The sequence below is a fragment of the Rattus rattus genome, chromosome X, assembly GCF_011064425.1.
Source record: "Rattus rattus isolate New Zealand chromosome X, Rrattus_CSIRO_v1, whole genome shotgun sequence".
In the NCBI taxonomy this organism is placed as follows: domain Eukaryota; kingdom Metazoa; phylum Chordata; class Mammalia; order Rodentia; family Muridae; genus Rattus; species Rattus rattus.
Window position 1 is genome coordinate 13401447 of NC_046172.1, and position 24590 is coordinate 13426036.

Genomic DNA, 24590 nt, shown 5'->3' on the forward strand with positions numbered 1-24590 from the left:
TGTTGACCTCTGGCCTCCACATGTATGTTCACACATGTGTACCCACACAAACATACACTGAAAATACACTACACACACATGCGTACACACACACACACACACACACACACACACACACACACACACACACACAAATTCAAGTAAATAAAACAAACAGAAATGCTGGGGTTGGTAGTTTTCACCTATGATCCCAGCTACTTGAAAGGTTGAGGCAAGAGGATCATAAGCTCAAGGTCTGCCAGGGCAGCTTAGTGGCACCATGTCTCAAAGTAGAAAGAACTCAGGTTACAGTGATAGAACATTTGCCTAGCAGTTGTGAGGGCCGAAGTTCAATCCTCAGTTGTGTGTGGGGAGGTGGGGGACCATGACTCAGTTCCTTAGCATAATCCTCATCTTACTGTACAAACACTTGACTTGACAGGAGTATGCCACAAGTGGCTGGAACCTGAATGTGATGCCTGTGTTGGAGCAGTCTGTACTGTGCCACATCAATGCAGATATATCTGGCATGAAGGTACCATGGCTGTATGTGGGAATGGTCTTCTCAGCCTTTTGCTGGCATATCGAGGATCATTGGAGTTACTCTATTAACTACCTCCACTGGTGAGTGGGGCTATAGCAAGCTGGGGAGGCAGTCAGGGTGAGCTTCCTACATAACCAAGCATATGACCATTCTTTATCCCCTTTAACTTGAGCAGGGGTGAGCCAAAAACCTGGTATGGAGTCCCATCGCTTGCAGCAGAACACTTAGAAGAAGTGATGAAGAAGCTGACACCAGAGCTTTTTGATAGCCAGCCTGATCTCCTTCACCAACTTGTTACCCTCATGAATCCTAACACACTCATGTCCCATGGTGTGCCGGTAAGTGCCCAGGAACCATAGGCAAGGTATAAGAATGATATACTGATGACTTTTGTGCTGGCAATTGTACTCTTCACTTTTGATTTATCCCTGCCTTTTCTTATTCCTGTTCTGCCTTGATTGGGCTGTAGGTATGGTTGTTTTGAGATCTGTGATCATCATGGTTGGTTAGATATGCAGTGTGATAGTGAGTTCTTTGGGCCATGGGTTTGAGGGAAGTACTTTAGAGATACCTTGTTATCATCTCTGGGTTCTAGCTAGTAAAAAAGGGAAATGGAGGAAGGACAGGGATAGAAAGTCTTTTTGCTTTTCCTTTTAATTTTATATATTTTTGTGTGTATGTGTGTGCCTATATTTCTGTACATGCACCATGTGCATGCTGTGCCCATGGAGGCCAGAGGAGGGTATGAAATCTCCTAGAACAGAAATTACAGGTGGATATGAGCCATTATGTAAGTGTTAAGAACTAAACTTGACTGCTCTGCAAGAGTAGCAAGTTCTCTTATCCAATGAGCCATGTAGGTCCTAGGAATTGAACTCGGGTCCTCTGGAAGAACAGCTGCTGAAAATGTCTCCAGCCCTTGTCCTGGTCAATATCTCTCTAGGCTCTTCGGATTGGCAGTGTTCTATCCAAATCAGCTGTGAGTTTTGTTATAATGTGGCAGGTTACAGTTTTATGTGATGATTTTTATTTGTAAGGTTTTTTTTTTATAATAAAGTCTTAGTAAATGAAAAAAGACAACAGACAAGGGATGAAAACAGATGGTAGAGTCCTTGCCCAGCATGTACAAAGCCCTGGGTTCAATATAGCAAAATGATAATAAACACTAGCAATGATGTGGGAAGCCGCAAACATTGTAGTAAAAACATAAATCAGTACAGCCATGCTGGAAGACTGTATGGAAGTTCTTCAAAACTTTGAAAATAAAACTACCATATGATGTAGCAATTCTACTACAGGTCATATAACCAAAAGAAACAAAATTGGCATTTTGAGAACATTCCCGTGTTTACATGGCACTATTTACAAAACAGCCAAGAAACGGAAACCTGCCCAAGATGTCTGTCAAGTAAAGAAAATGTAATATATGATATACACAGTGGAATGTTACTCAGCCATTAAATAGGATAAAATCCTATTATTTATGACAGCACGGATGGAACTGGTGCTCACTACATTAAAGCATAGCTTACATCTTTGTATCATGTCATATTGTGTCCTTCCCCCCACCCCCCAACATACACACTACTCTTTGTTTGGAATAGACCATTTCTTTTTAAAAAGCATATCTCCTTTCCCAAAAATGGAAAATTGGTCATTCCCTATTCCAACTATCCTAAACATTTGTTATATTTCTGTGGTGGGTTTTGTTTTTTAATTTTGGTTTTGGCTTTTTTTTTTTTTTTTTTTGTCTGTGTATATCAAGTTTTATGTATCAGTAAAACTGTGACTTTCATAATCTCTTGTATTTATGTATGATCTAAAACTGCACTGTCCACCTTGATACCCGTTAGTCACATATGGTCACCGAGCATTTCAATTGTGTCTAGTCCCATATCCGATATACTGAGAGTATAAAATACTTTTGTATACCACCTAAACACCGAGACAGCTATATTCTGGCTTTGTTAAGTAAAATACATTAAAATTATTTTACTTGTTTTTTTTTTTAAGATTTTTATTTATTTATTGTATGTAAGTACACTGTAGCTGTCTTCTTAGTACACCAGAAGAGGGCATCAGATCCCATTACAGATGATTGTAAGCCACCATGTGGTTGCTGGGATTTGAACTCAGGACCTCTAGAAGAGCAGTCAGTACTCTTAACCTCTGAGCCATCTCTCCAGCCCTTACTTGATTTTTTAAAAAAATTATTTATATATATATATTTTTAACATGGCTACTAAAGAATTTTAAGATAGCCAGGCTTGATATTATGTGCCTTATAACATGAGCTTTTTGAGAAGCTTAGTCAAGAGGCTCCTGAGTTCAATGCCGCAGCTCAGCAGAACATTTATCTAGCATTCACAAGGGCTTGTGCTCAGTAGCCAGTACCAGTCAAGGAAAGACATTTTTTTCTAAGTACCTTTTTTTGGGCCTGGTATATTTCTCATGACAGTGTTGGTCTAGTATGGTTTTATAACTACCATTGTATTTTTTAAAAACAGCTTTATTATGATATGACTTACATTCTGTAAAATTCATTCATTTTAATTGTATAATCTAGATGTCCTTAGAAAAGTGTGCTGTTGTCACTGTAATTCAATTTTAAAACATTTTTGCCATACCAGAAAAAAACCCTTATTCACAGCATTCTCCATTCTAGCCTATAAGATTAGGTGACCTTTTAATTTATTTTCTAGTTCTATATTTGCCTTCCTTGCTTGTTCATGCAAGGAAGTTTGGTCTTTTGTGTGGGGCTTCTCTCAGTTGGTCTTAGACATGAGTTTGAGTTCCAGGGCCCATGTAGTAGAAGAACCACGTTTCTCATTTTTAATAGCTATAGAATAGAATAACTACTTCTTGTTTGTTTTGATGTTGAGTTACTGTTTACTATGTAGCCTAGGCTAGCCATAAACTTGTTAGGTAGCTCAGTCTGGCCTCAAACGTGATTTTCCCACCTTAGCCTTCCAAATGTTGGGATTGTCAAAATGTACCACCACGTCTGGATAGGGGTGCTTTTTTGAAACTACCACAAAAGAAACAGAAAAGTAATACTGGTAAAATAAGGTTAAGAGGAAATTAGGAAAATTATTTTCCTGGTTTGCTGCCTGAGGCTGCTCTGGAACTTGGTTTTTGCATCTATGAAATTATGAAACAGATATTGCTAAAATACTTTCTGTGTGAAAGGCCACTGGTCACCACCCTAAAGGTCAATAGAGTAATTCCTGCATACCCAGAACTGAAAGAAAGAGAACAGTAAACAATTAAAATAAGTTGGGGGACACCATAGAACAGCAGAAAGGGCCATTTAGGACTGGCGTTATCTGGACCAGGTTTGTAAGAGTATTTATGTGTTTAATTTGTTTCTTTAAGCAAGAAGTTTCATAAATTTTTAAAAGATAAACATTTGGTGCTATCCATTGCACAGTCCTATTTAAAAGAGTAAGAATTTGCCTGCTAGACTTTTATCTATGTAGTCAGGGAATTTATTCCAGAGGGGCTTGGGTAAGACATGGCATGGTCAGAGTTGTTTAAATGAAAGAAAGAAAATGGGGCTGGAGAGATGGCTCAGCGGTTAAGAGCACTGACTGCTCTTCCAAAGGTCCTGAGTTCAATTCCCAGCAACCACATGGTGGCTCACAACCATCTATAATGAGATCTGGGGTCATCTTCTGGCCTGCAGGCACACATGCAGACAGAAAGCTGTATGATGTATACATAATAAATATTAGAAAATGTACATTGCAAGGAGAATTTGATTCTTAACCTGGGACTTATCCTTTCCCTACTCATTGGCTAGCATTGAATATTCATCTTTAAATGTTTTATGAAACTTCTTGGTTAAAGAGATTAAATACCAACCAACCAGAGCTTCCAGGGACTAAGCCACTACCCAAAGACTATACATAGACTGACCCTGGACTCTAACCTCATAGGTAGCAATGAATAGCCACTAAGAGCACCAGTGGAAGGGGAAGCCTTGGGTCCTGCTAAGACTGAACAGCTAGTGACTGTGATTGTTTGGAGGAGGTGGTAATGGGGGAGGATGGGGAGGGGAAGCCTATATAGAAGGGGAGGGGAGGGGCTAGGGGATGTTGGCCCAGAAACCGGAAAGGGAATAACAATCGAAATGTAAATAAGAAATACTCAAGTTAATAAAAGAAAAAAAAAAAAAAAAAAAAAAAGTACATCTTATTAAAACATACCTGGTGATGCAGTTCTGGAATCACATCCATTTAGGAAGCTAAGCAATGGGGATCAAATTTCCTACTAGGGATATAGAATGAGTCCAATGCCAGTTTGGACAATTTTTGACACCTTGTCTCAAGATAAAAATAAAAAGCAAAATGAACGCTGGAGAAAAAAAAAAAAAACAAGTTAATAAAGATTTAAAAAAATCTCTACCTTCCCAAGAAAAAATATGTAAATAACTACTTCTACTCCTTATTGAAACCCAGTAAAATGACAAAAGTGATTTAAAAAAGATAAATCATAGAGATAGAAGAAATAGGACACAATGAGAAAATTCTTTTTTTTAATTGACGTTAAAAGTTAATTTTAGGTTTGTGCACAAGTGCATGTATATGTGTGTGCTATGTGTGTATCTGATGCCTGAGGAAATCAGAAGGCATCAGATCCCCAGAATTGACAGAATTAGTTACAGATGGTTGTGAGCCACCGTGTAGGTACTAGGAAGCAAACTTGAGTCTTCTATAAGAGTAGCAAGTGTTCTTCACAACTGAACCATTTTTCCAGCCCCAACAGTAAAAGTCTTGACCCTAAAAAGCAGACACTACAATTCAGTATTTTGTTTTTTAAAGAAATTAGACTTACTTTAATTTGTGCGTGCGTGTGTGCGTGTGCGTGCGTGTGTGCGTGTGCGTGCGTGTGCATGAGCATGTGAGGCATGGATGGGCGTGTGGGGGAGCTTGGAGGCCAATAGATGATTAATCCTCTGGTCCTGGAGTTACAGGAGGTTGTGAGCTGCCTGATGTGGGTACTGGAAACCGAACTCAAGCCTTTTGTAGAGCAACAAGTATTCTTAACCGCTGAGCCCAATCAATTGAATCTGAAGCCAATACTGAGAACACATAAGAACCAACATGATTTAATACTTTATGATCACTTAAGGGTTATACTCAACAGCACCTGGGATTCTGATGGTAATGGGGGATGGTTTCATGTCTATATAAGAAACTGAGATTCCCATCATTTTATCTGATATGTGACATTGCCTCACTCTCAAAGATTTATTTCTGAAAAAATTAGAACAGAGGATTGAAATCTCCATGGTACAGTTAGTACCATGTACCCTAGTACAGTTAACTAGGGAAAAACAGTAGGATTCATCTTTGTGTACATACTGGATCCTAGCCATTTTCCTCATTCAGCTGTTAGCTTGTTGACAGCTGGGTTGTTATTCTGCAGACAGAAAGTATAGTATTTTTTTTAGAAGGAAGGAATTTAAATCTGACTGGTGTAAGAAGAAAACAGCTCTCTAGAATTTATCAAATTAAAATGGTTTACCCAGATCATCCTGCAGTGAAGCTCAAAAGTTGATAAATATCACCTATGTACTTTTTGGATAGAGCTTTCATTTAGCTTTTTTTTTTTTGTCTCTTTAAGAATAAGTGGGGCAAGACTATACATGGACGACCCTGAGCTCCAACCTCATAGGTAGCAATGAATAGCCTAGTAAGATCACCAGTGGAAGGAAGCCCTTGGTCCTGTCAAGACTGAACCCCCAGTGAACGTGACTGTTGGGGGGAGAGAGGTAATGGGGGGAGGATGGGAGGGGAACACATATAGAGAAGGGAGGGGGAGGGGGTTAGGGGATGTTGGCCCGAAACCGGAAAGGGAATAACAATCGAAATGTAAATAAGAAATATTCAAGTTAATAAAAAAAAAAAAAAAGAATAAGTGGGGGCTGGAGAGATGGCTCAGTGGTTAACAGCACTGACTGCTCTTCTAGAGGTCCTGAGTTCAAATCCCAGCACACATTCTGGTGTGTCTGAAGACAGCTACAATGAATCACAAGCATTTAAAAAAAAAAAAAAAAGTAAGTAGGGAACCTCAGTTATCAGATAATCAAAATGAAGCAAACAAAAAAAAACTTAAGAAAAAATAGAACCAAATAGTAAAAGAAAGCAACTTGGAGAAATAGACTTGGCAGGGAGGAGTAAACTTTAAAAGGAAAACAGACATGATCAAATATTATTTTGCTTTCATAGATCCATGGTCAATTGCACCACCAAAATATTTAGTAAGAAATCCCAGAAATGAACAATTGCTTTAAAATGACACGCCATTTTTGTGTAGGGTGGTGAGATCTCATGTCACTACACTCTCTCCTAAGGTCCTACCTGAGGCCTTAATCATTCATCTGATGGTCCATTGCGCCATGCTCTAGATGCTATCCATATTGTTAGTCACTGAGTTTGTCTGTTTCAATTTAAGGATACTAAAAAGAGTATATGCTGAGGTTGCTAGGATCTATAAAAGGGAAAAAAAGGTGTTAGGTTTGCCACACTGCACACGGCAAAAAGTACACTGTTAAGATGAAACAGTCCCCATCGAATTCCCATTTATATGTATGTGTAGGAAAAACAATGTTATATATGGGGTTAGATTCTGGGGCTTCCACAGAGAGTCTTGAATAAGAGGGACTGCCTATCTGAAAAGCGATATGCTGTTTCACAAAGCATATAGAGAACCTACTGAGCTCTTGGAACATTGAAATTTTGATAGCAAAGTGAAATCCAGAAAAGAGGAGAAAACAGAAAGTAAGTACTTGAAATAGTAAGATGAAAACATAAAATTGAGGAAAGGTAGGAAAAACATTACGAAATCTGTGTAGTATCAGATAAGTAGAAATCACAAAGAGTAGGTAAATGGTAGAGTTATTATAAAATTTTAAAAATAAGTTTTTTTTTTTTTTTTTTTTTTTTTCGAGCTGGGGACCAAACCCAGGGCCTTGCGCTTCCTAGGCAAGCGCTCTACCACTGAGCTAAATCCCCAACCCCTAAAATAAAAGTTTCTTATTCTATATGCATGGCTGTCTTGCCTGTATGTATGTCTGTACACCATGTGCATTACTGGCACCTGTGAAGGCCAGAAGAGGGCATTGTATCTCCTGAAAGTAGGGTTGCAGAAATTGTTAGTCATCATATGAATATTGAATCTGGGTCCTCTGGAAAAGCAGCCAGTTCTCTTAACCACGGAGCCTCTATAGCCCTAAATATTTTTTTCTTGAAGGATTGTTTGTTGAATCAAAGTGGCCTACCTTGTGTGTGAATAAACATAGATCCACACAAAGATGGATCTTGTGAACTCTTTTTTGTTAATCACAGAGAACAGAAGAATCACATAAACATCTTGGAGAAGAAACAGGTTTAAATCAGAAATCTTATAACAGCACTGAAACCTTTTTAAAGACTTCAGAAAGAGTTCAGAATACCTATAAACTCAATAGTTGTGAGAATCAAATAGGCTAATTGTCTCAAGTTCAAAGTTTGGCCAGCTAGGGCTACAATCTTAAACAATGAAAACCCTTTGAAATGATTTTCACTTTGGAATTTTATATGAAGTCAACTATAACAATTAAACTAAACACCTCCCTCCCAAATAAGCTTTCTGCCCATGTTCAGGCAAAGCAAAGTAATCAACAAAGAGAAGAGCATAGGATCTAGGAAATGAGATCCATCACAAGATTCAAAGAAGATAGATATGTGGTACAGATGAGAAAGATAAATCTGCATGAATCTGGATGTGTTGGTGCATACCTGCAATCCCAGCACTGGAGTGGCTGAAGCAGGGGTGTGGGTTCAAGGCTAGCCTGGGCTACATATATAGTAATATCCTATCTCCAAAATGAAAAGTAACCCTGCCCCCGTAAAAACAAAATAAAGCTGACTTAAAGAAAGGTAAAAATGTATTGGAAAAGATGTTTGAACTCTTATCAGAAAGTTATGACTCAGGTTACTATATGTATAGAAAACTAAGCAAATTGAAAAAGTGGATGTTGCTTTTTTTGTTGTTTTTAAAAAGATTTTTAAAGATGTTTATGTGTGGGTATGTGTATGTGGGTGCAGATGCCTGCCGAGATCAGAAGAGGGCATTGTAGAGCTGAAGTTACAGGTGGTTATGAGCCACCCAGTGTGGCTGCTGGGAATGTAACTCTGGTCCTCTGCAAGAGCAGTGTGCATTCTTAACTGCTGAGCCATTTTTCTAGCTAGCTAATGCTACTGTTAATTTAATCCAGACCCATATTATTTAGACTGGTTAAAGCTAATGTTCAAATAATCAGAAAACATGAATATGATTGGCAAGGAAAGACTAAGAGGACCTGATGGTTTTATAATCAATGTTATGGAAATATTTGACTCTCAACTGTAATAAAGTGAATATTAAATAGGAAATCATGGCCATCTTAATAAAAAGTGATATTTATAATTTTATTAAAATATTACTAGGAAAGCTGAAGTGATTAAATACATATATTTCCTGCCACTTGTGACTCAGATCACCTTTCAGAGCAGAGGCCTGAGATTTTGTTGTCATACCCTGTTTCCTGAAGCTTTCCTTTCTCTCCTTTAGGACCCTGCTTTTAGGTCAGGTTGCCTACAACTTGAATTTATCTCAATGGTCTTAGACTTTATTCACTCCCGCCCCACTCCATTCTCCTCTTAGGTTGTTCGCACAAACCAGTGTGCAGGAGAATTTGTCATCACTTTTCCTCGTGCTTACCACAGTGGTTTCAACCAAGGCTACAACTTTGCTGAAGCAGTCAACTTTTGCACTGCTGACTGGGTGAGTCTGGAATGTGGTGGGCTAGTAGGGAAGAGCAGAAAGATAGAGAAGCCAATACACCACTTCCTTCAGGCTTGGTTAAGTTCAACTTTAAACCTGTCCACAGCTGCCTGCTGGACGCCAGTGCATTGAGCACTACCGACGACTACGAAGATACTGTGTCTTTTCTCATGAGGAGCTCATTTGCAAGATGGCTGCCTGCCCTGAGAAGCTGGACCTGAACCTGGCAGCAGCTGTACATAAGGAGATGTTCATTATGGTGCAGGAGGAGCGGCGTCTACGAAAGGCTCTGTTGGAAAAGGTAAGTGATGGTGCTTTTGATCAGGGATCCTAGCCTGGTAAGGGTTGGAGAAAAAAGGGTAATTTCTAGAGATTGATGTAGCCTTTAGTCTTGGCATGTAATGAAAAGAGCTAGGTACACCTGAATTGAAAAGCACATTTTATTCTCAGTCTTTACAATGCAGTAAACAGGTCAGTTTACTTTACCAAGGATGAGCTTCCACATCTGAAAAATGGGAATTCTGTTTGTCTTTTTAGGTAGTTGAGCGAGTTAAGAATTATTGTTCAGTGATTTCAGGCTACAGTTTAGTAGCTGTTACCTTTATGCAAAAGACCCACTAAAATAGATAGGCATATGAAACCTCTGTTGCTGATCATTTTGGTCCTTTCAAGTTACTTAAAATGTAACGGATAGTGTCACTTTCTCACCTTGTAAAGTGGTAATAAATACCTAAGCTTGATTCTGTTTTGTTTTGTTTTTTGACACAGGGTTCTCTGTGAACAACCCTGGCTGTCCTGGAAATCACTCTGTAGACCAGGCTGGCCTCAAACTCAGAGATCTACCTACCTGGCTCTGCCTCCAAGTGCTGGGATCAAAGGTGTGCGCCAGTATGCCCAACTTAAGCTAGATCTTTGTAATGGTAGTTGTAAAGCTTGAGTGGTTGGACATTTGTAAAAGAATCACTACCCTCGCAGTATACTAGCTGCTGGTGTCAGCAGTATTAATGCATGAAGAAAACTATTAAAACATGAAGTGTTTTTTAGGAAATTCTTTTTTTTGTTTGTTTTTAATGCTTAAAGATTTTTGGTGTTATAATTTATTGCTGACCATAACGGTGCAGACCTTTAATCCCAGCACTCCAAAGGCAGAGAGGCGAGTTCCAGGCCATCCAAGGCTACATAGTAAAACCCTGTCTCAGGGGGCGGGGGGGGGCAGTAATTTACTTTTAGGTGTATGAGTATTTTGCCTGCACATGTACCCTGTGTATATGCAGTATGTGTTTAGGCCAAAAGACAGGTGTGAGATCCCCAAAAACTGAAGTTACAGACAATTGTGAACTACCATGTGGATCCTGGGAACTGAACTCAAGTTCTCTGCAACAGCAGCAAATGCTCTTAAACTATCTTTCTAATACCCTCAGCTATTTTCTTAATTTTTTTTTTTTTTTTTTTTTTTTTTTTTTTTGCTGAGAACCGAACTGAGGGCCTTGTGCTTGCTAGGCAAGCACTCTACCACTGAGCCAAGTCCCAACCCCTATTTTCTTAATTTCCAATTGTCCATTAACTTGGATAAAATAATGCTGTCTAGTGACCTTACTTCAATAGATTTTCCATAAGTATGTATCAGTTGTGTGTGGCTGAGTGGCTCTTGCTCTACCTGCTTGGTTACAACTGCTGTAAAGAGGATCCTCCATGAGATGATGTTAGAAATCTAGTATTATAGCTTAATGGCAGAGTGCCACCTAACATGTGGAAGATTCTGGGTTTAATCCCCAGCATTGCAAAAGAAAGAAAAAAATTACAAAGAATGCTAGTCCTAAGGGATCATGTTTTGGCAGGCGGGGTGTGGAGGGGTAATACGTTTTTAGTTTAAAGTTCATGTACAGGCTGGCTATGATGATGCAGACCTATAATCTCAGCATTTAACAAGCATATAGAGGATTGCCCTAAGTTTCAGGCCAGCCCAGGCTACATAGCAAAGCTTGTCTTAAAATATACACACATAGACACACATTCACAACTTTGTTGTGAATGTTAGATCTAGGCCAAGTTTCAGGTATAGTAATGTTGGAAGTCTGGGGCTTCTCATTTGTTGTATTAGTTGGTAAATTTCTTGGCTTTTCCATGTATCATACTCTACATTACTAAATGATGGCACCATGTTATGCCACAGTACGAAAAAGAACAAATCAAGTTTGTAAGAATAGAGACCTACCTTTCCATTTGGACAGAATTCTGTATATTTGACACTTAACTCAGAGACGAGTTCTGAGCACCATAATCATGAGATCTTTAAGAGATGATGGCATGTGGTTTTGAGTATTTTTATGGAGATGACTCAGTATGTACCCATGTCTGTAACTGAAGAAATCTAGGGGCTTCATCTTTCTAGCATTCTCTAGCTTTGGATTCAAAATTGTCCATAGTCAGCAAATCCTTGCTTTGGCAAGTTGCCGATTTTCTAAAGATTTATTTATTAAGTAGAAGTACACTGTAGTGTAGCTGTTTTCAGACACACCAGAAGAGGGCATCAGATCCCATCACAGATGGTTGTGACCCACCCACCATGTGGTTGCTGGGATTTGAACTCAGGATCTCTGGAAGAGCAGTCAGTGCTCTTAACCGCTGAGCCACCCTCTCCAGCCCAAGTTGCTGGTTTTCTTCTGTTATTCTTTAGTAAAATGAGATATGCTTATGAGATGCATATTCTTATCTAAAAACTAGAGTAATATTTAAGTACTTCATAATCCATAATGTTAGCATACTAAATTCTTAATTGAAATACTTAACACAATCTAACAAAGATGATAGTTACTGCTGACAAGAAAAGCAAACAAGTCCAGAAAGATTTAAATAATTTTCACATGATGAATGGGCAGCAACCACAACCCATTAGCAGTGGAGCAAAATTATAATTTATGTTGACTTCATGCCCTACATGGAGGTTTGGGGTTTTTTGTTTGTTTTTGTTTAAAGACATTTTATTAATTAAAAAATAAAAAGATATGATAGCATATGCACAGGTAAGTATTGAGGTTTAAAGTTGGTATGCAAAACCAAAGCTATTGGAGTTGACATTTCTTCTTAAAATTCCTGAAGTTACTCATAATTGTTGCCTTTAGTGACTCCGACATATTTGTATATTTAACTTTTCTTTCTTTTTTTTTTTTTTTAAAGATTTATTTATTTATCATACCCACTGTAGCTGTCTTCAGATACACCAGAAGAGGGCATTGGATCTCCCCACAGATGGCTGTGAGCCACCACGTGGTTGCTGGGAATTGAACTCAAGACCTCTGGAAGAGCAGTCGGTTCTTAACCACTGAGCCATCTCTCCAGCCCCCTTGACTTTTTCATTTTTTTCGCATGATTACTTTTTTTATCAAAAAAAAAAACACAAAAAAAAAATCAAGACCAAGTTGTTCTTCTGTAAGCCCTGTTGGTGCACACTGTTTCCGTTTGCTAAGCAGGAGTAGTGCGACTAGTGAGGAACTGAAGCCAGCATCGTCTCCTAGGACAGACCTTACATTTCCACCTCCTACTGCCTAGGTCTACAGTCTTCATCTCTCTACTCAAAGACCATTTGTTTTCATTTTAATCTCTCATTTAATGTCTTTTTGCTTGTTTTAAACATTTTAATTGTTTTTTTTTTTCATTATTGGGTGGGCGTGCATGTGCAATAGTGAAGCTATGGAGGTATGGGGAATCCATTTTCTCCTTCTACCTTAACTGGGTTCTGGGAATTGAACTGAGGATGCCAGGCTTAAGCAACAAGAGTCTGCTGAGTCATCTTGCTTGTTCTTGTTTTTGGGAAATATCTAGCTATATTGCCCATTGAGTTCACAATAATCCTTCTGCTTCAGCCTTCTGAGTGCTGAAATTACAAGCATTTGCCACAATGCCCAGTTCCTAATCTGAATCTCATCCACATTTTTCTTTTTTTCCTGTCTTGACAATTCTGATCCATCTGAATCCCTGCATTGAGATTGTAGGCTGGCAGAATGAGGATGGGTTGTGAAGCTTGGCTTTCCCATCTTCACAACCATCATCAGAGATTTGAGTTACTCTGATAATGAGATGAGATTTCTGCTACCGTGTCTGGTTCTGAATAATGTGTGGGTCGTATGCCCCAGGGTATCACCGAGGCTGAGCGAGAGGCTTTTGAGCTGCTTCCAGATGATGAACGTCAGTGCATAAAGTGCAAGACCACATGTTTCCTATCTGCCCTGGCTTGCTATGACTGCCCAGATGGCCTTGTCTGCCTTTCTCACATCAATGACCTCTGCAAGTGCTCCAGTAGCCGCCAGTACCTTCGGTAAGTCTAGGGCCTATATGAAGGACAGAGGAGGGTGCCAATTTGGGCTAAAGTGTACTCTGCCCTGTCTTTTTCCAGGTACCGGTACACCTTGGATGAGCTCCCTGCCATGCTGCATAAACTCAAAGTTCGAGCTGAGTCCTTTGACACCTGGGCTAACAAAGTACGAGTAGCCCTGGAGGTGGAAGATGGGCGGAAGCGCAGTGAGTGATTGGGACTTGGGGTGGGGCCGTTGGAAGGACTCTACAGACAACTTCTGTTCTTGTTTCTTATGTGTCCCTGGCCTTTTTCCTCTGACTTGACTTAATATTGCCTAATCCTTCTTACTCTCTTTCTCCAGGCCTGGAAGAACTAAGAGCACTAGAATCTGAGGCTCGTGAGCGAAGGTTTCCTAACAGTGAGCTTCTACAGCGACTGAAGAACTGCCTGAGTGAGGCAGAGGCTTGTGTGTCCCGGGCTCTGGGATTGGTCAGTGGCCAGGAAGCTGGGTATGTTGATGTGAGGTATTGCAGCATAGATAGCTCGCTGCTGCTGAAAAGTGTGTTGCAAAGGGTAGATTCTGAATACAATGAGGTCCTTGGAACATAAGCAGGAAGTTGCCAAGTGTGAGATGATAGCCTGGGAAGTACTGCAGAGTACAAGGAGTACAGGCAACTTTCCATGGAGAAGGAAAGCCTTGGCAATAACTCGCGGCTTCTGTTAGCATCACTACCTTATAAGCTCGTTCAACCTCCAACCTCTCTCCTATCCCTTCACCCTATAAATAGGCTTAGATTAAAAAACCCTCCCTGTAGCCTAGACAATTGTGGGAATATTGACACACAAGACAGAAGTTGAACAGATATGGTGAGGAGTGGTTTTGGCATACATGAAAGGAGGGACCTGGATTTGGATCTGAAATCTCATACTTGAAACTTCATAGCCCTGACAGGGTGGCTGGTGTACAGATGACTCTGGCTGAGCTACAGGATTTTCTGGGCCAGATGAACAACCTACCCTGTGCCATGCACCAGATTGGGGATGTCAAGGTGAGGAGTGATGGGTTTAGGTAGGACAGGATGCATGTGTGAGATAATAGTATGAAGTATGAGCAAAGTTTTAGGTTTGGGATTTGGAACAAGGAGCAGAGATTTGAGTACAAGCTGTTGAGACAAGGGAAGGTTTGCCTGAAGAAGTAAAAGGGTAACAAGGGTGCTTGTTGAGCCTGAAACAATGAATAAGGTTCAAAAAAATAGAAGTAGGATGGAAAAGGCAGGGGACCCCAGAGTGAGCATGAGGGCTTATGTCGCATCATGTTTCTTAGGGTGGGAGATGTCTTAGTGCTTTAAGAATAGAGTACCGTGTAGATATAAGCAAAGTACACATTTATGATCAATTCTGAATAAAACTGCCTAGGAATGTGTATTTTCATACATTCCATAGGGTATTGTAATGAGCAATCAAGTATTAAAGGAACTACTGTTTTAGAGTTCAGAGAATGAAAGTTTAGTCCATGTCAGATTTCTATTTCTCAGAATGTTGTGTTGGGACGTGCTGGAGCAAGGATATGTGGTGGGTCCTCTTAAGTGGCTTCATCTGAAGGGTTTATTCTTCATCCTGTATTCTGGTAGGGTATTCTGGAACAGGTGGAAGCCTACCAGACTGAGGCCCGTGAGGCCCTGGTCTCACAGCCCTCCAGTCCAGGGCTGCTGCAATCCCTATTGGAGAGAGGGCAGCAGCTGGGTGTGGAGGTACCTGAAGCCCAGCAGCTCCAAAGGCAGGTGGAACAGGCTCGGTGGCTGGATGAGGTAAAACGCACGCTGGCTCCCTCTGCCCCGGGGTACCCTGGCCATCATGGGGGACTGTTGGTTGGGGCGCCAGTGTGGCCCCTAGCCCTGCTGTGGATAAGGCCCAGGCAGAGCTTCAGGAGCTGCTGACCATTGCTGAACGCTGGGAAGAGAAAGCCCACCTCTGCTTAGAGGCCAGGTAAGTCCAGCCCTTTCCCTCCCTGCCATTCTTTACTTTCAAATTTTAGTGGAGAATCTAAAGAAAGTGGCTATGGGTGGTCTTGGGCATCCCACCCCTCTGTAGGTATACTGAGTTTCTCTGCCCTTTTGTTCCTTGTCCTTTTTTTTTTTTTTACTTTTCCTTTTAAGTCTGTATACATAGAAGCAGAGGTAGGCTGATTTTGCTGTGTGTGTGTGTGTGTGTGTGTGTGTGTGTGTGTGTGTGTGTGTGTAACCCAGTACCAATAGGTCAGCATGTAAACATGCTCAGAAGCACAGGAAACAAGCAGATGAGTGGATTTTTGTAAAAAGACGCCCTGGAATGCATAAATGATTAGTATGTAAACTTCTAGCAGGCTGACAGAGTGGCAAACATAGGTGCAAGAGCTATGGCAGAGGATTATATGGGTGCATGCAATCTGAAGTAAACAGAACCTGTCAACCATCTTTACCAACATAAAAGCACAGGAGTGGCAAAAAGAATAACAAGAGCACAGCTGTGTACAGCTACTAATCAGGCTGGGCTCTGATCCATAGACCAAACTGGCTGTTCCCCCCGCCCCTTCTTTTGTTGTTTTTAGGCAGAAGCATCCACCAGCCACACTTGAGGCCATAATCCATGAAGCAGAAAACATCCCGGTTCATCTGCCCAATATCCAGTCTCTCAAGGAGGCTCTTGCTAAGGCCCGAGCATGGATTGCAGATGTGGATGAGATCCAAGTAAGGACCGCCCCCATCCACACCTAGACTTTCCATATAGCTGGAAGAAATGATATACATGGCTAGAGAGAGGGATGAGGTAACCACATATTGTGAGCAGGCAAAATGAGAAGGCCGCCTGAAGGATGTGGGGTGCTGGTCGGGATATAGATGGTAGAGCAAGGAGGCAGGTATTAATGAGAGTAGAAAGGGACAGGTACCTGGCAGTAGGTAGAAAAGGAAGATCACAAAAGCAGTTAGTCCAGTATCCCCGAAAGTGACTGGCTACCTGGATTGGAGCAGTTAGTAGATGTGGGTGTTGTGCATGGCAGAGGGTACTCCTGAGGACAGTGTCAGTTGTTTCTGCTTTGAGACTGTGAGGGCAGACTATCTTCCCAACTCAGACCAGACATGGAGAATTACTAGATATTTGCAAGTTGAACTTGCCTTTTTTTTCTCACCTATGCTCAGAATGGTGACCACTACCCTTGTTTGGATGACTTGGAGGGCCTTGTGGCTGTGGGTCGGGACCTCCCTGTGGGGCTGGAGGAACTGAGACAGCTAGAGCTGCAGGTACTGACAGCACACTCCTGGAGAGAAAAGGCCTCCAAGACCTTCCTCAAGAAGAACTCCTGCTACACTTTATTGGAGGTGAGACCTAGCACTTTTACCTATAGCCTCTTCTTATCTGACTGGCTGTTGTGAGGTAGTTTATGAGAATATGAGTTTTTGAGGGGGTATGGGTGAGGGGAGGAAAGGATATGGGGAGGTAGGGAAGCCTGGTCATTTGCTTCTGTCTGCCTGCCTCAGGTGCTCTGCCCGTGTGCAGACGCCGGCTCAGACAGCACCAAACGCAGCCGGTGGATGGAGAAGGAGCTGGGGTTGTACAAATCTGACACAGAGCTGTTGGGGCTGTCTGCGCAGGACCTCAGGGACCCAGGCTCTGTGGTAAGAAGCTTAGATACAGATGGGTAAAGAGCCTGGTGATGACTGTCTAAATCCTGTGACTATGGGCAGACCACTTGCTTCCTGAGCTCAGTTTCCTGGTTTGGGAGTGGGGGTAGTAAGTCCAGAGAATGAAATCAAGATTGTTTACCTATTCTTCCCCCTTTCCTGGGCACGGCAGATCGTGGCCTTCAAAGAGGGGGAGCAGAAGGAGAAGGAAGGGATCCTACAGCTTCGTCGTACCAACTCAGCCAAGCCAAGTCCACTGGCATCATTGACAACAAACTCGTCTACAGCTTCTATCTGCGTGTGTGGGCAAGTGCCAGCTGGGGTGGGAGCTCTGCAGTGTGACCTGTGTCAGGACTGGTTCCATGGGCGCTGTGTGACAGTACCCCGCCTCCTCAGCTCCCAGAGGTCCAGTCTTACCTCATCCCCACTGCTGGCCTGGTGGGAATGGGACACCAAATTCTTGTGCCCTCTGTGTATGCGCTCACGGCGCCCACGCTTGGAAACCATCCTGGCACTGCTGGTAGCCCTACAGAGACTGCCTGTACGGCTGCCTGAGGGTGAGGCTCTACAGTGCCTCACAGAGAGAGCCATCAGCTGGCAAGGCCGTGCCAGGCAGGTTTTGGCCTCTGAGGAAGTGACTGCTCTGTTGGGACGGCTGGCTGAACTCCGCCAACGGCTACAGGCTGAATCCAAGCCTGAGGAATCCCTGACCTACTCTTCAGATGGTGGAGATGGCACTGGCAATATGCCTAAGGTGAGCTTCTTAGCCTAGCTCTTAACTTCAAACTCCTGTCCCCCTAGCCTATACATGGGCTCTAGCTCTGCCCCTGTTCTCCAGTTTTAAATCTCCTTTGGCCCAGCCTTTTCGTTCCATCCTATCATCTGTCCAAATTCCTAGACAATGCTTTCCGTTGACACCCCATGTTTGCCTTCCTTCAAGAGATAGAGTCTTCTAGGTTTGGCATGGGTGAAGGAAGAGTAGGGACTGGCTCTTCAGTTCAGTTACCCCTTGCCTTTTCCTGATCTTGATATTTGATAGGTCCAGGGGCTGTTGGAGAATGGGGACAGTGTGACCAGTCCTGAAAAGGTAGCCACAGAGGAGGGCTCAGGTAAGAGAGGTAGGTCTAGCTGTAGTGTGAGTGGGATGTTGAATGGATATTATCAGTGTGGTCCCTGATGTCCTCAGCTCTGTTATAGTGGTGTAGGATAAGACCAAGGGCAGCCTCTAATCCAGCCTGTCTCCGCATTTTCCAGATCTGGAGCTGCTATCCTCGATATTACCACAGTTGACTGGCCCTGTGTTGGAACTGCCTGAGGCAACCCGAGCCCCACTGGAGGAACTTATGATGGAAGGGGATCTGCTTGAGGTGACCTTAGATGAGAATCATAGCATCTGGCAGCTGCTGCAGGCTGGGCAGCCTCCAGACTTGAAGAGGGTCCAGACACTTCTGGAGGTAAGAGGAGTCATTATTGACATGGCCAGGTCAGGCCAAGTAGGCAGAGAGCTCTCAGGCCCTGACTACTTGCCTGTACTTGTCTTTTGGGAGAGGGAAGGTGGGAAAGGATCTTGCTATATAGTCCAGACTGCCCTTAGAATTCATGGCAGTCTTCTTGCTTTAGCCTTGCAAGTGCTCAGATTACAGTCATGCACCACCAGACCCCACTTACAACCCATCTTTTTGCCTTCTGTTTTCACAGCTGGAGAAGGCAGAGCGCCATGGGAGTCGGACACGAGGCCGAGCCCTAGAGAGGAGACGGCGGAGGAAGGTGGATCGGGGTGGGGAGCCCGATGATCCAGCACGAGAGGAGCTAGAGCCAAAGAGGGTACGGAGCTCAGGACCAGAAGCCGAGGAAGTCCAGGAGGAAGAGGAGCTGGAGGAGGAGACTGGGGGTGAGGTCCCTCCTGTACCCTTCCCCAACAATGGCAGTCCCAGCACCCAGGAGGACCAGGATGGCTTAGAACCAGTGGTAGAGGCTGGGTCAGACACCTCAGCCCCTTTCTCTACTCTGACTTCCCGGCTGTTGATGTCCTGCCCACAGCAGCCATCTCTGCAACAATTGTGACAATGGCTGAGCCTAGCACAGACCCCAACAAAGATCCTTCCTTGGCCTCAAGGATCCTTTCTGACCATCAAGCCTGCTTCTTGGAGGTGGGCGGGTAGGTGGAGAGACTCCCCCCTCACCACCATCCCCAAGACCGTGACTTTTATATTCTGACTCCAAGGTATTGTTCAGACCTCAGCTCCTGGGGGCCGGCCCCTGGAGTCCTGCGTCCCTGGTAACCTCTAACCAGCATTCCCAGACACCAGAGGCAGATAGACAGGTGGGCAGGGGATCTACTGGGGCTGGGCCAGCACCATTCCAGAGACAAATCCAGGGCACATGCAAACTGGGGGACCTCTCCCTTATCCCCAGTTCTGACCCTGGGTCAGGCCATGCTACACTAACCTTCCCTCCCCACCTCACACTTTTGCCTCCCCCTCCATTTTACTTCTTTCCTCTCCCCTTCATCTTTTCCCTTACCCTTACTGTTCCACCCAGGAGGAGGAAACTTCACATAGCTGTCCTCACCTTTTATTTTAAATGAATTTTGTTGGGGTTGAGCGGGGCTGCCTATGGTCTGAAGGCTTTTGGTGCTTGTCCACACACCCACCTCAACCCTTCCTGCCCATCCTCCTCTATCTCCTTTCCTCCTCCTGGGTTCATGCTGTAATAAAGAAGATTGTTGGTGTGTAATTAATTTGTTCAAAAGGAGAAAAAAAAGCAAAACAAAAAACTTTGTTTCAACTAAAGCCTATTTTAATTTTATTTTATTATTTTCCTCATTAGAAATAAAACCCTTAGGAATGTTTTTTTTTTTTTTTTTTTTTTTTTTTTTTGGAAACATGTTTCTGAAGTGCATTTCTCTTCAAAAAGAGCAGCCTTCCTCGCCTGTTAATGGAGCAGTTGCAATGCTAGTTAGTGGTAGTGCCAGGGCCAGGGAAGCAGGGCTCTGAATTTGAATCTTACCAACTTCTCTCTAACCTTGGAAAAGATATCCAGTTCCTCCCCCCAAGCCATTCCCTTGTCTTCAGACTGGTGGATACTGGTCCCTTTTGATAATTTGCACAGCAGCTTCTGCTAGCTGTGTGCTCTTAATTTTCTGTTCTCTGGGGGACTTTTTCTTCATGGCTTTATTGAGGTAGAGTTTCCATGCTATAAAATTCAGCTGTTTTAAATATGTAATTTGGTGAGTCAGACCATCCTTGATGTTTCTCCATTAGTTCTTTCTGCCCTTAATGAATGTGTGGTTAATTTGTAATTTTTGTGTCACTGTTAACTGCTCTATTGAGATGAAATTTGCATAGCATCCAGTTTATCCACTTAAGTATAATTCAGTGACTTTTTAGTTTTTTTTCCAGTCATTAATAGATCATTACTAAAAAAATTTTAGAATGTTTTTTTACAACCCTCAGAAGAAACCCCACATTGCCTAGGTATTCCCTCCCTACTCCCATTTGTCTCTTCTGGACATTTTATATAAATGAAATTATACAATATGTGATCCTTTTGTGTCTGGCTTCTTTGACTTGGCATAGTAGCTTCCAGCCTATTAGTAGTCCTACAGTAGTTATATTTTCATCCTTCTGAGCCTGAAAGATGAAGGGACTATGCTTGACCAGGGACTGACCTCCTGAAATACGTTTATACACGTTTTTGTGGGTATCTTATGTGCATCTTTCTCAGATTAAGACCCACCAGATTGCATCGTATTTATAAAGGAACCATAACCCTCTAAAGACTTAGAAACATTTTTATGGTTCTGAGAGTTCTCTGTCTGGAGTTTACCTAGGAGGTAGAGGAAAAGGCAAAAGCTTGGAGGCCCTGCTTCACTGGCTAACTTCCAGGCATCCCTGGCTTTTCCTAAGTTTTTCCTCTTCTCAAGGTTGTATAAGGTGTTACAGACTAAAGTCAAATCTTGATCCCTAGCTCAGGAACTCAGCACACCAGCACTCTTACTTTGCCCTTCCTCATTTATATCTTCAGAGGATTATTTTGCTCCATTTCTCCCCTTTCCCAGGATTTCCACTTGCTAGAAATCTAGTGATATATCTCACCCTCTTGGGGTGGCTTTCAGGGGTGGGAGCATGGCTTTAGACCTACCTGCCTTATGCAGTCCTTTTAGTCTATGTTGAAAGGTAAACACCAGTAAACAGTGAATATCCCTGCCCTGGGTCCATTTTGATACTAAGTGTCAATCAAGGGTCTTTTGCCCAGCCATTGGAATTAATCATGGTTTCCAATAAGAGTTGGAGATAGCAGAAGAGATACCCAAAGGAGCTTGATCTTGACATTTTACTACCACTCTACTCCAGGAAGCCAGGCACAGCACAGGAAGAAGTGGCCAAAGGAAAGGTAAAGATGGTGCCTACAACCTACAGCAACTCCTAGGCTAGTGAACTGCTCAGGCCAAGGTAGGGGTCCTTTGTGGTATGGGCCTGCCCCTTACCAAGTTCCAGACAGCCTTTTTCAGTTAGCCCTTCCCTGCCATATCCCTTATACACTTTCCGCCCTCTTCACAGTGTACATGTAGCTATTAGTGAAGCAAAACTGTCTTAATTAGGTTTCTGTTGCTGTGATAAAACCGAAACAGCTTGGAGAAGAAAGTGTTTATTTCATCTTACACCTTGTAGTCCATCCAGAGAAGAAAGCAGGAACCTGGAGGCAGGAGCTGCTGCAGAGGCCATGGAGGAGTGCTGCTTACTAGCTTGCTTATCATGACTTGCTCAGCCTACATATGGTACCCAGGACCACCAGCCCAGGGATGGCACGGCCCACAATGAGCTAGGTCCTACTATATCAGTCATCAATCAAAAAAAATGCACCCTGGGCTGTCCAATCTGATGGGGGCATTTTCTTAATTGGGTTTTCCCTCTTTGTCCAAGAAAGCACCAAATGAGTGGGCAAGTTTTACCTCAGAGTCATTTAGTTTACAGATACCATCTTGCTGCTACATCCTACCAGACAGTTCCACTCCTGTCAGGATAGCACCTGAGTATGCAGGGATGGAAAGAGATAACTGCTTCTATTAAGGACAAATCTTCCTCCTCCCCTGATCCCCATTCTCTTACTGAGACAGAACCTGTATCCCTGGCTGTCCTGGAACTCACTATGTAGACCAGGCTAGCCTCAAACTCATAGGGATCTGCCTGCCTCTGCCTCCTGAGTGCTTGGATTAAAGATGTGCCACCACATCCAGCATCTAAGTTCCTCCTTTGGCCCAACTCTGCATTTCTTCCTGTCTCTAGCTTTTCCATGCCTCCACTGTGCCTTAAATCATGTCCAAAACACTAGGTTTAATGATTCTTTAACCCACCTACCTTCAAGTACCTATTCTGAGAGTTCCTGGAGGAGAAAAACAAGAACCAGGTCTGAGTCCTCTGCTAATTCAAGGCTGAGAGTTGGGAGGTGGGAATGAATTGTGTATGGTCAGTTCAGATCAAGCAGCATTTCCAACTCTACAGTGCATGTGAATTCTGTTCCTTATGCACTGTATGAAGTCTGATGATCCAAGATGACTGAATCTGGACCATGATCACCAGAGCCCTGAAAGAGAAACATTAACCATGTGTCCTAGAAGACCTAAATTTAGGGGGTGCTTAAATCCTGGGTGCCACACTCCATGTAAGATACTTGGCAAAGTTCTTAGTACACAAGGAATAGGCCCCTAGTATAATAGGCTGGGCACAGCCAAAACTCACCAAAGTTGTGACTCCCAATTTCCATGCAAAAATACAATAAAGCCCTACTTATATCAGAAGGGGTCTAAGTAATTGGCATGTTCATGGTAGAAATTTACTGTTAGTAAACTGGGGCATCAGCAACACTGGTTAGGTGGGTAGAAGCCGGTATTGCTATTGTTCTGTGGAATCATTCCCATGCCTGTCTGTGTTAGGTATGTATTGCCAAAAGACAGTAATATGGCTGACATATTTATCTAATCTCTAAAACAAAACTATGGAGGTAAAAGCAGGAAGATTGCAAATTTGAAGCTAGTTGAGTTGTAGAGTGGGACCCTGTCTCAAACAAAAGCCAAAACTGCCGTAAAGCAACATTTAGCTGACTTCAAGGTCATTCACAGGCATCAATCAAGGTGTCAGCCAGCACAGCTGACATCTCCAGGCTTACTGGGCTAGGATGTGTTTATAAGATCTGTAGTTGGCTCTTTGCAGGAGTCAGTTTCTCACTGGCTGTTGAACAGGTTCAGTCAGTTTCTTGAATGTGGGGTGGACCTTTTCACAGGGCAGCTCACAATATGGCTTCTTGTTTCATGAGATCAAGATGGGCAAGAGTCAGAAATGACATTTCATCATTTTTACAATTGACGATATTCATTACAAGCCATTAGGAGAAAGAAAGGAGGGAAGGTCTAGACCATATTCAGAAGGAAGGAATTAAGAGGATGGGGTTTGTTGAGGGTCATCTTGGAGATGAACTATTATGATTTACTCTGATAATTATTCATGTCCCTTCCGTGTACAAAATATATTTACTCCTTAAGTTCTTTTAAGTCACATCCCATTACAACATATCCTCAAAGGTGCTAAATATGAATGAATTGCCTTGTGCATAATCCCTACATATGGCTCAAGTACTGTTTTCTCTCTATGGCTAGAGCTGTGAAACTTAAAAACAGGAGTTGTCCATCCCTACCACTTCCTAATATACAATGGAGGGAAGGCATATACAAACATTCCAGTTCAAAAAGGGCAAAGGATATGTGTATGCCTCTGGCAATTGAAGCTACTAATCTGTTACAAGTTAAATCCAGCTGGGCAAATGAAGTTCCTTGAATTGGTTCCAAGGTGGGACGATTTTCATACTGTTTTCTGGGCTCTTGCTGTCACCTGTGCTTTTTCATGAGAAGTAGCACATATTTGCCATGGGAAATTTTTTTTTCTCTACTGTTTCCTGCCAGAATTTTGGAGGACCAGTGACTTCTTGCAGAGCATGTGTCATCAGTTACCATCAAGACAAAGGGCTTAGACTTCTTTTGGGCATGTTGATCATTCAGCAGTAAACTAGAATGAGATTGGCCTTCAGGGCAACCCTGACTTAGAGCCTACCATCATGGCCACTTTGTTCAGAAGCCAGAAGTGACAGGATAGAGATGAGCCACACCCATAGAATGGGATATCACGTTTGAGATCTTCCATAGTGGTGCTTCTTTATTTGGGTCATGAAAATTCTCACATTCTGCTCATTCCAAGATGGCCAGCTATACGCATAGGCCTTTTCCCTCAGATGTCTCTTCAACATTTCA

At 42.6% G+C, this 24590-nt stretch overlaps 1 protein-coding gene across 1 annotated transcript in view; it reads left to right on the top strand.

The window, feature by feature from the left end:
- Positions 1–20826, top strand: part of Kdm5c (lysine demethylase 5C) — a 38668-nt gene extending 17842 nt beyond the window's left edge. Inside the window, 18 exon segments of the mRNA XM_032890474.1 lie at positions 422–603; positions 699–861; positions 9215–9334; positions 9441–9635; positions 13468–13649; positions 13728–13852; positions 13990–14137; positions 14572–14677; positions 15260–15462; positions 15464–15484; positions 15486–15614; positions 16216–16354; positions 16805–16984; positions 17144–17281; positions 17460–18041; positions 18327–18396; positions 18542–18741; positions 18986–20826. Coding sequence (XP_032746365.1) covers positions 422–603; positions 699–861; positions 9215–9334; positions 9441–9635; positions 13468–13649; positions 13728–13852; positions 13990–14137; positions 14572–14677; positions 15260–15462; positions 15464–15484; positions 15486–15614; positions 16216–16354; positions 16805–16984; positions 17144–17281; positions 17460–18041; positions 18327–18396; positions 18542–18741; positions 18986–19351 — 3249 coding nt within the window. The 3' untranslated portion in view covers positions 19352–20826.
- Positions 20827–24590: the final 3764 nt, after the last annotated feature.